The sequence below is a fragment of the Mus caroli genome, unplaced genomic scaffold (assembly GCF_978045245.1).
Source record: "Mus caroli unplaced genomic scaffold, Mus_caroli_1 scaffold_18, whole genome shotgun sequence".
In the NCBI taxonomy this organism is placed as follows: domain Eukaryota; kingdom Metazoa; phylum Chordata; class Mammalia; order Rodentia; family Muridae; genus Mus; species Mus caroli.
The window spans coordinates 69,875,368-69,886,476 of NW_028227273.1; the positions used below are offsets into that span (position 1 = coordinate 69,875,368).

General features: G+C 48.0%; 1 protein-coding gene across 8 annotated transcripts in view; it reads left to right on the forward strand.

Moving 5' to 3' along the window:
- The window catches only part of Tbc1d24 (TBC1 domain family member 24), a 29,223-nt gene extending 22,047 nt beyond the window's left edge, over positions 1–7,176 (forward strand). For 6 of the 8 annotated variants that reach the window (XM_029471290.2, XM_085833281.1, XM_085833280.1 and 3 more), the window contains 4 exons: positions 203–266; positions 510–605; positions 1,071–1,299; positions 1,661–7,176. In XM_029471290.2, the coding sequence (XP_029327150.1) occupies positions 203–266; positions 510–605; positions 1,071–1,299; positions 1,661–1,815 (544 nt within the window). In that variant the 3' untranslated portion in view covers positions 1,816–7,176. The remainder of the gene's footprint in view (positions 1–202; positions 267–509; positions 606–1,070; positions 1,300–1,660) is intronic. The other 2 variants (XR_015045990.1, XM_085833279.1) reach the window with 2 other exon arrangements.
- Positions 7,177–11,109: the final 3,933 nt, after the last annotated feature.

Sequence of the window (11,109 nt, forward strand, 5' to 3'; positions counted from 1 at the left end):
AGCACTCAGCTTTGCCCGAGGGGGACTACACCGGGAATCCGCTCCTTTGTCACACCAGGGCAGCCTGGACTAGGTGCAAAGTTCCTGGCCACTGTGGACAGAGGTGGCTGGATAGGGACATAGTCCCTAGGCCTTGGGACTGAAGTTGGGAGGGCCAGGGAGGGGATGCAGGGTAGGTAGCACATGTGCTCTCTGCCCCCAGGTTCTATTTCCAGTGTGAAGGACACGAGCCCACCCTCCTGCTCATCAAGACCACTCAAAAGGAGGTGAGAAGCCCGGCTCACTAAGCTGCTACCAAGTCCTGAGTGTGCCACAGGCAGGGGACGACAAAAGTGACCCAGAGGGCTCACTTCCCCGAACTCAGCCCTCTCCCATACCGCTTTTTGCCTTCAGTGGTAGAAGAATGCAGGCTACACCAGTCCTAAGCTGAGACTTGGTCACTCAGCACACCGGAACAGGAGGGTGCTCCTGAGGGCAGAAGGCACAGTCTCACCCAGTTCCCTCCTCAGGTCTGTGGGGCTTACCTGTCAACAGACTGGAGCGAGAGGACTAAATTCGGAGGCAAGCTGGGCTTCTTTGGGACTGGAGAATGCTTTGTTTTTAGGGTGAGTTGGACTGAATGTGGGGTCCCTCTGGCCACTCCCTCCTGCCCCAGCTGTTCCTATTTTCTCAGATGTTCTAAGCACTTCAACCTTCCCTCCAAAACTGAATGCAGGCCCAGTCTGCAGTGGGCCAGGGTTTCTCTGACCCCAGGCTGTCCCAGAGGCTGGTAGAAGTCACCAGGCCATGGACCTGGGCAGCCCTGCACAGGAGCCCAGCTTTATTTCCACTGTTCACTGTGGCCAAGATCTAAAGCATTCTGTTGTTTGCTCTGGATTTGATGGCTAGACTATGAGAACCCCAAGAGCTAGCAGGGCCTCATCTGCAATGTGGCATGTCATTGCCACAATCCCCACTCAGGGATTCACAAGAGTCATGGGATGGAGGTGGGCTGTAGCTTTGGAGTATGTGAGGTGGCCCAATGAGGTGTCACATGGCAGTAACTGTGACTGTCACTCACTCATCCCCAGCTGCAGCCGGAAGTGCAGCGCTACGAGTGGGTGGTCATCAAACACCCAGAGCTGACCAAGGCAACATCCCTCAAGTCTTCAGAGGCAGCAGCCAGCCCTTCCCTCATCAGCCACTGCTCTTCAGACCCTGCTGATCGGCTCTCCCCTTTCCTGGCCGCCCGGCACTTCAACCTGCCCTCTAAGACTGAGTCCATGTTCATGGCTGGAGGCAACGACTGCCTCATCATTGGTGGGCACCTGTCCCCTTCACCCCAGACTGGGTCTTGCCTGTACTCGGAGGGGACTTGTGGGTAGCTGAAGCCTCTGTGCCCAGTTTCTTGTTGACCACCAGTAGTAGACATCTCAGTTAAGCAAAGGAAAAAGACCTGGGTTGTTTGGGGTAGAGATAGAAACTAAGGTCTAGCAAGCAAGCGTTAGGTAGGGAGCCAGACCTAGGTAAACGTGTGCTTCTAGAGGAACCTCTGTAGTTTGAGGGATCTCTCTCCTGAGATTGCTATTTAGCAGACCCTTCAAGGACAAAAATGATGGGGTATCTAAGGAAGGGTGGTTGTTGGAGCAGAAAGACATCTGTTCCCCTGCACATCCCACAGGGGGAGGAGGTGGTCAAGCACTCTACGTTGATGGGGACCTGAATCGAGGGCGCACTGGACACTGTGACACATTCAACAACCAGCCCCTCTGCTCTGAGAACTTCCTCATCGCAGCTGTGGAGGCTTGGGGCTTCCAAGACCCTGACACCGAATGACGGGCCCGCACTGATGGTGACAGCCACATTGTGGGGTGATGGGACAGAGGCCCGGCTGCCTCTTCAGGGAGCAGGGAGTGAGTGAGACGTCACCCCCAGAAAGTGGAAAGGTTTGCTGTGCAGGGGGGCTGTTAGTCTCTCATGCCAGGCCTGGCCCTGGCTTGGATTTAGGTTAGGATTCCTGAGCCCTCCTGCTTCTGAGCTCTTGAACCCTCAGCCCTGTCTAGCATCTCTGTAAGAGACACCCTCTGCCCTCACCCAGGGCCCTGGCTCTGCCAGTTGTCCTGTACCCACAATTGCCAAGGCTACATTTCCATGCCCCCGAGCCTCAGCCCCTTATAAAGGGCAAATGAATCTTCTTGCCAAACGTGGGCCCATGGTGCCCCCCTGCTGGTGCTTTGACCCTGCAGCTCCTCTGAGGTTCCCCTGGGGTACATTTGCTGCTGCAGTGTAGGATAGGATTGGGAAGGGCAGGGTCTGTGAGTTCTACCGCTCCCCCTAGTCTAGAGATGGAATGGGGGCTGGAGAACTGTCTTTTGTCTTTGTGTTTCTGCAGAGCCTGAAGCTCTTGCTGCGCCTCACTGCGAGTCCATACCTGAAGGTGGCCTCTGGAGAGACTTTCTTTGACCAACTTGACCAGTCAGCTCCATTTCCAGAGTTCTTCTCAAAGCTGACTAGACTCAGTGAGGCCCTTGCCTCTCATCCCTGTGGCCTCCTTGAAGTTCTGTAGTCTTGGTGACTCTTGTACTTCGTTCCTCTGTCACAGTGACTGAGGCCCACCAAGCATGGCATGCTTGTCCCCATCCAGCTTTTTGCCTTCTCCCCAGACCCTGCGCTCCCCTGGACCTGTTCACACAGCATCTGATTCACCTGTGTGACCTGATCCCTCAGCTCACACTGTGGCTGACCACGTACTGTATCTTCTGTGTGCTACCCCTGCCCCTATTATGGCCTTCAGGTCTCTGGATGTCTGTGCTTCCTGAGCCCTGTACCAGCCTGTACACATAGGATGCCAAGGGAGGTGCTGCCTCTGAGGACTATAGCAAGCTCCTCTTCCCCGTGACCTCCCTCACACCCTGTAACCTCCCTCAGCTGGTCCTGAGGGTCTAGGCACCACAGAGGAAGAAAGAAGAAGCAGTGGCCCAAATGGCTGTGCTGGGGCCATGGAAGTCGGGATCATACGGACAGGCGCCTAGTTCCCACATGACTGTCTGGCGTGCCTGAGAGTCAGCATGTGTCAGGCCAGTGCTTGTCTCCACGCTGAGATTCACTTTTGCTGGGGAAGGTTCATCCTTCCCTGTTCCACCAATCCACATCAGCTCTCAGCACGGCCACAGTGGCAGAAGAGGCAGGGCAGAAAGGAGCCTCATGTAGCTTGGGCTACCTGGTAAATGCATTTAGAACTTTGGACTCTGCACAGTGGACCAGTTCCCCCACCATGCTGGCTTCCAGGATGGGTTCGTGTGACTCTATAGAGGGAAGAGGAACCACTGTTGCTCACCTCTACAGAAGGTTGTAAGCCTCAACGCCCACTTCCCCTGAGCCCACTGCCGAGGCCTATACCTCCAACTCTGGTGTTCATTTAATACCATCTTGATTTTTGTTTCTGGCAAGATCTTACTAGTTAGCCTAACTGGCTTGGAACTCCCTATGTAGCCCAGGCTAGCCTGGAAATTGCTATGTAGCCTAGGTTAGACTCAAAAATCATGGTCTCCCTCAGCCTTCTCATTGCTGGGCTTCTAGGTGTTAGGCCCAGCTGAGCACTTTGAGTTTGACTGCCTCCGTTCTGAGTTGGGCTCCTGCCAAAAGGCCCCCAGGACGTTCCCAGGCTGAGCTCTTGCTGCTCACCCATGCATTACCACTGAGACTCAGAAGCCTTCAGAAGCAATGACGTTAATTGGGAGTATGTGCGGGGCTCTGCAGGGTTCCAGACTGGTGGTGGACCTTGTGTTCTGTGTGGCCCCCACTGGGAGTCCCAGGGGTGTAGCCCAAGGAGACTGATGGATGCTCAGTCATGATTGCATCACAAGCAACGTTCTTAGCTTTTCTCCTACAACATACCCAGTTCTTTAAATTTAATGTCCTTTTTTTTTCTGACTTGTCTACCAAAAGGTGTGTATTGTTTTCTTTATATTTTTTATTCTTATCACTGTTCTTATCTGATACTAAGTGTTCTCACTTAGTATTTATTTTATTAATGTTTTTATTATTTATTAGCTTTTGATGTTAAAAAACAAGCCAAAATGTGATGACATTGTATAAGAAGTTATATTTTAGCAGCATTCAAACATTTGTTTTTAAAACAAATACTTAATCTAATTTAAGCCCACTCATTAAACTAACCAAGTTTGTTAATATACACCATATCCCCTTGGAGCCTCAGAAGCTCAGTTTATGCTTTGCTTTGGTTTAGTTTGTACAAGAGTCAGTTTCATGCAGCTCAGGCTAGCCTTGAACTAACTGTGTAGCTGAAGCTGCCCTTGGATTCATCTTCCTGCTTCCATCCTCTACGTATTTGCATTACAGGTGTGTGTGTGCCACCATGCCTGGTGATAATCAGCTCATTTTTAAAGTAATTTATGATACACTAGGTGTTGGCATTTTAAGAATATATATATGTATGTATGCATACATGTATGCATATGATATATATATTGGTTTTTGGTTTTCAAGACAGGGTTTCTCTTTGTAGCTCTGAATGTCCTGGAACAGAATCTATAGACTAGGCTGGCCTCTGACTCACAGATGCATCTGCCTCCTGAGTGCTGGGATTAAAGGTATGTGCCACCACCATCCATCCTACTTTCTCTATTATTAAACTAAAATTACTATTTAATTTTTCCTATCTTCATAAGCTGTCTGCTTTAATTTTCCAGTTTTTCAGAGCAGTTTGTTTTAGAGCATTCTGGATTTCAGATCTTTAAATGTCCTTTACCCATTTTCTGAGTTCGTAGAGGTTTTCTGGTCTCCTTAAATATTTTATATTTGACAGTTTAGGTTTTGTGCCCCCCCCACACACACTTTGAGATGCTGAAGATTGAACCTAGGACCTTATACATGCTAGGCAAGTTCCCTACCACTGAGCCATGTCCTCAGCCCTGCATTTACATATTGAACTGATTTTCAGTTTACATCAGAATTACTGAGATGGAATTTATAGACTCTCATCCACTTGTCCACTATTAACATCAAAAAACAATTGGCCTAGTGACAGACTCTCAATCCCATTATTCAGAAGGTAGAGGTAGGGGGATCTCAGAGAGTTTCAGGCCATCCTGTTCTATGTAACAGGTTCCAGACCAGCCAGGGCTACATAATAAGACCTTGTCTTAAAAAATATATGTATATGTGTATATACACATACATACATACATGGGCTGGGGGTAAAGAGAAGGCTCAGTAGTTAGAGCACTGGGCCTTCCAGGGGACCCAAGTTCAGTTTTCAGTATCTATATGATGGCTTACAACTATCTATAATTCGGTTCCTAGGGACCTAAGCCCTTTCTTGGCCTCTGTAGGCACTGTGCCAATGTAGAACACAGACACAGTCAAAACACTCATACACATAAAATAAAAATGAAGGAAAAGATAAAACAGACATTATTGTGGTGCAGTGCCCCTGACTGGACAGGAATACATGCAGTTTTACAGAGACCTGCTCTCTCATGTCTTCACTAAATCTAGAAAGTTATAGATTGTACTAGTTGTTTTGTTTTTAAGCCACTATTGAGGTTGAAGTTCTGTAGCAACTACCTCAGAGAGGGCTAGCTCCTCCATAGCTCTCTTCAGGTCTATGTGGCCAATCATCTTTAGCAACAGAACAAGTTCAAGCTAGCTATGGCTACAAGAGACCTGTCTCAATAAACAAACAAACAAACAGACAAATAAATGGAGTTTTTTATGACTTCCCTTGTTACATCAATCTTTGTGCTGTAGGTGTTAGATGCAGTGTCTCATGGCTACATTGTTACAGACTTGTTTGCAGGCTTGGTCATTTATTGATCTGCATGGAAATTGTGAATACTGTATCTAGGACTAAGGAAGCAGCCAGTGGACACATGGATAGGCTAACCTGTGACATGTCAGGAACAAACCAAAACAAAAGAAAGGCATCCATTGGTGTGCCGCTTGTCTGTTCTGCAGTTGCTGCCTGGCCTATTTTCCTATGTGAAGAGACCAGAGCACCTCTGCTGTGCATTATACCACAACATTGGAGATGCACTCAGGAGCTTATATGCTGAAACAGGTGGCTCATAAGAGAACTGGCTGAGTGGTGCCTTAGTTCCAGTACTCAAGAGCCAAAGGCTGGTGGATCTCTGAGTTCAAGGCCAGCCTAGTCTACAGAGTTAGTTCCAGGATAGCTAGGGCTAAACAGAGAAACCCTGTCTCTGGCAGTAGGGTGGGAGAGCAGTGTCTGCTTGTCTAGATAATCCAGGTTTGATTTCCAACACCTGAATTGTGGTTCACAACCATCTGTTACTCCAGTTCCAGGGGATCTGACACCCTGTTCTGGACTATTTGAACACTGCATGCAAGTGGTGTACAGACGTACATGCAGGCAAAACACAATAAACATAAAATTGAAATATAGGTTTAAGCTGAGCGTGGTGGCACACGCCTTTAATCCCGGCATTCGGGAGGCAGAGGCAGATGGATTTCTGAGTTCGAGGCCAGCCTGGTCTACAAAGTGAGTTCCAGGACAGCCAGGGCTATACAGAAAACAACAACAACAAAAAACAAAAACAAAAAAGAAATAAAGGTTTTTTAAAAAGCTGAAAGCCGAAGGAGAAGTTCCAAAGCATAATTTTGCCTTTTAAACCTTGTAGTTATGGGTTTTGGCAAATGCCCACCAATTAGAGGAGTCACACTGCACACTGTCATCTCAGCGCTCAGGAGACTGAGGCAGGAAGATTCTGGGGCTGGGTCTGACCTAACAGGGAGTTTCAGGCTGGCCTCGCTTACATAAAGACCTTATCTTTTAAAAAAGAAACAAGCCGGGCGTGGTGGCGCACGCCTTTAATCCCAGCACTCGGGAGGCAGAGGCAGGTGGACTTCTGAGTTCGAGGCCAGCCTGGGCTACAGAGTGAGTTCCAGGACAGCCACGACTATACAGAGAAACCCTGTCTCGAAAAACAAAAAAAAAAAAAAAATAAATAAAAAAAAAAAAGAAAAAGAAAAAAAAGAAACAAAACAATGTGGTCCCCAGCTGACCATCGGGGTGTCTGGATGAGTAGCCAACATACTCATGCTTACAAAGCAAACGTGTGGACTTGCAGCAATATACAACTTTGTGATGTGAAAATAAGTGATGTGATTAGTGTTAGTATGTTTCCTAAATAAAGTTAGTATCTGTTGAAGAGGTATCTTTGTACATCTGAGTCATGAGAGTACAGGGTGGGAGGCTCCTCACACCTTTCTCGAAGGATATACTGTTTACCTCTTGAGAAGGAATAGACCAAGGATCAAGTAGAGCTAAAGCGACGAGACTGCACAGAGGCAAGTCTATCCGCTGCTGGATTTGCACTGCCAGCCACAGTAACCTGCTTTCTGACCTTGCTTTCTGCCTTTTGGTCCCCACGGCTTGTCATGTGGAGTAAATGGAGACGGACCACTGTCAGGAATCCTCATCAGACATCTCCAGTCATCTTGGTTCCTGTGAAACAAAACTCAGTATCAAAAGGCAAACTCCCACCTCTCATGCAAAAGGAGACTGTTTGACTCGGACATTTGTATAAGTTAATAGTGACATCTTTCCTAATTCCTTGTATACCTTTTTAAATACTGTTTTACTTTCTTGCTTGAAACAGAGTGTCCTAGAGTACCCAGGCTGTCCTTCAACTCACTCTGTAGCCCAGACAGGCCTTGAACCAATAGCCCGTCCAAGTAGGGGAGATTATAGGCCTATACAACCAGGCCTAGCAGAACATTTTCCTTTGAACTCTACACAAATGCCAACTGCCCTGCCTGGTTCCTCCCTGTGAGACTTGTGGGCTCTGTACCTGCAGCTCCTCTGGGACCCCACTTGCTTCTCCATGAAACTGCGGCAGCCAACTCCTCTAGTTCTCGTCCCCAGATTGGCCACAAGGATAAATATGGCCTGTGGTCTGCTCCTTTGCTGTCTCTTAGTAGAAGGGCTTTGCTGTGTTGCAGGTTACTTCAGAGGATGCTGGGAGGCCTAACCCAGTTTGTGAAGTGCTTGTCTACTAGGCCAGCAGAGACTTGACCCTAGGATTACACCAGCATTGCTCCAGTGAGCACTGGTTTTCTGCGGTTCTTCACAGGAATACAGAACCACTGTTTGTAGGCTGTTTACTACTGCTCAAACACCTTCTGGTGGAAGACTGGGCTCTGGTGTAGCTCCTAAAACACTGCTGCTTTCCTGCTGTCCACCCTCCGGGGCACGAGTGCTGGACATTGCAGAATAAACAGCTGCTGCACTGCTGCTGGTATGGTACAGGGTATCTCCAAGGTTTGTCCTGCACTGCCAGCATTCCCTAAACTTGCTCTTTCCTCTTACTGTCAGTGCTCAGGACCATCCTGTGACTGGCATCGAGACATGGACAAACACAAGGAACACACCTGTGAGCTCAGGACTTGGGAGTTAAGAGGCCAGAGGATCGGGGGTTCAGGGCCAGCCTCGGCTACATTAAGCCTCCCACACATGTACACAAAGAAGAAAACTGGGTTGTATCTTTTTCCTGTTTTAAACATTTTCATCTTTTTGTTTTTGTTTTTCAAGACAGGGTTTCTTTGTATAGTCCTGGCTGCCCAAACTCACTCTGTTGACCAGGCTGGCCTTGAACTCAGGGATCCATCTGTCTTTACTACCATGCATGGAATTAAAGGCATGTGCCACCACACCCGGCAACCTTTTCATCTTTTAAGACTTAATTTAGGGATCAGCTTTTTCTGGGTCCTCCTTCCTTGGCACACATCCCTCTATCTAGCAAACCCATTTCTGGCTTCCTTTGGGAGATTTGTCCAGGGTCGTGTGTGCTCCCACAACAGGCTCCCAGCTCAGCATTGCTTTCCTGATAGTGTGCTCCCACTACCAAGTGGAGAAACATAGGGTCAAAGGCAGATTGCGGTTTATTCAACACCTGACAACCAGCTTCCAGAGCCAAGGTTACAGTAAACTAATCTCCTATGCCCCCTAGTGGCAGAGCTGCCTCACTGCCTGCCTGTTTATCTTCAGAGTTAAGAACCAATCACTCTTGCACTCTTGAAGTTTGGAATTTTTGCTAGAAGGAGGGGTTTCTCTGTCTCTAGAACCATTGCCTTGTAAATATGTATCTAGTGTCTCTCTTGTGGTCTGATATGTAGAAACAGTGTAGATTTGCAAACCATGTGATATTCAAATTTATGGAGGAGCCCAAGCAGAGCAGGATAGATTCTGTGTTTATTGGACTTTATTAGTTTTTATTTTATTTTAGACAAGGTCTCCATATGTAGCTTTGGCTCTCCTGGAACTTGAAATGTAGACCAGGCTGACCTTGAACTCCTAGAGATCCTTTTACTTCTGAGTCCTGAGTGCTAGGGCTAAAGAGTGTGCCACCATGAGCAGCAGGGGTTTTTATTTCTGTGGGTGATCACCTGCACATATGCACGTGCGCCATGGGTCCAGAGGATGGTGTTAGACTCCCTGTAACAAGTTACAAGACAGCCATGAGCTGTCTTACGGATACTGGGACTAAAACCCACATCCTCTTCAAGGGCAGCAAGTGCTCTTAACCATTGAGCCTTCTCTCCAGCCCTCCCTGTTGTTATTTCTTTGATCCGTATTCTATAGGTATTTATTTCTGGTGCTAAGAATTAAATCCAGGACCCTATACACGCTAAACACACACTCTACAGTGGCCACCCTTATTTAATGTTTTTAGATAAGATATGTCTGTATAGCCCAGGCTAGCCTCAAGATTTCCCGTCCTGTTCAGCCTCTTAAACACTGGGATTACAGATGTCCACTGCCAAAAATGGCTCAACTAGTTTTTAGTTTAGTTAAAAAAAAAAAAAAGAAAGAAAGAACAAGCTGCCTTTGGTCATGTTCCATTTTCCAGTATAGTACCGTTACCTATGTTATTTAATGTTTCCACCAGTCATGTCTGGGCCACGCGTGGTTCTGTCTCACCCAGGTTCCTCTCTCTACCCCCATGCCTTTGTGGTGGGTTGGAAGGATGCTGCTGCAGGGCTTTTTCTGGGGCACACCGTTGTTCTTGATGCTCCTGTAACTGCAGGGCTTTTCCTGGGGCACACCGTTGTTCTTGATGTGCCTGTAAAGGCTACTGCTTCTCCCTCCCCGTCTCCTTTCCCTTCCCCCTCTTCTTGTTCCTCCCATTTTTTTCTCTTTTCTTTTGTCTCACCCCCCCTTTTTTTTTTTGTTTGGAGACAGTACAATGTAGCCCAGGTTGGCCGCGAACTTAACAGTCTGCCTCAGAGCCCATGGTGCTGGGGTGACAGCTGTGTACTCCCAAGCCTGGTCTTTCCTTCTTGGGAATAGCTTCCCTGGGATAAGTTCATCTTTCCAGTTTACTGCTGTTTGGGATGTTATTCTTAGTGTCTGAACTTCTCTGCCTCCTCTCTAGGACCTTTGGAAAGTGCCATGGGCTGTTTAAGGAGCCCAGTTTCCATCTCTGTCCCTTTCCTTATGGGTCTCTGATGTGCATTTCCAAATCCCCTCCCTCTCTGTGTCTGGAAATCCCCACTGACAGTGACAGGCCAGAACTCATGACCTATGATTTCACGCCAAGGGGGAAGTAACAGTGAAGGAGAAGGCACGGATGCACTCCTGTGGTTTCTTTCCTAGAGTCCACTCAGAGTAGAGGCCCTGCACAGTGCCTGGAAGATCTGGGTGGGAGGTTTGAAATGGAACAAAGTGAGAGATGGTGGCTCACCTGGTAGTTCAGCCACTAGCCCGGGCCCTAGACCAGAACTGTAATTCCATCATTTGTTATCTGGTGACTGGAGGAAGGCTCTTAGTCTTCCTAGGTTTGTTTCACTAACCAGTGACTAAGAGAAGGCATGGCAATAACCTCAAATGCCTCAGCATAGGCCCTGACATATAGGTAGGTGCTTAGCTCTGTTACCAGGGTGGCCAGATCTGGGCACCCTACTGGATGTCTGGGGAAAAAGAAGTCAAAATAACCTTTGATGCAAGGGCCAGAGGGGAACACTTAGGGGAGGGAGAGGAGAAACATGGGAGATGTCAGGAGGTCTTCCTGTGGGAAAATGGGTTCTGAGTAATAAGTAAGGAGACCTGGGAACTGGTGCTGGAGGATAGCAGACAGCAAAGGGAAG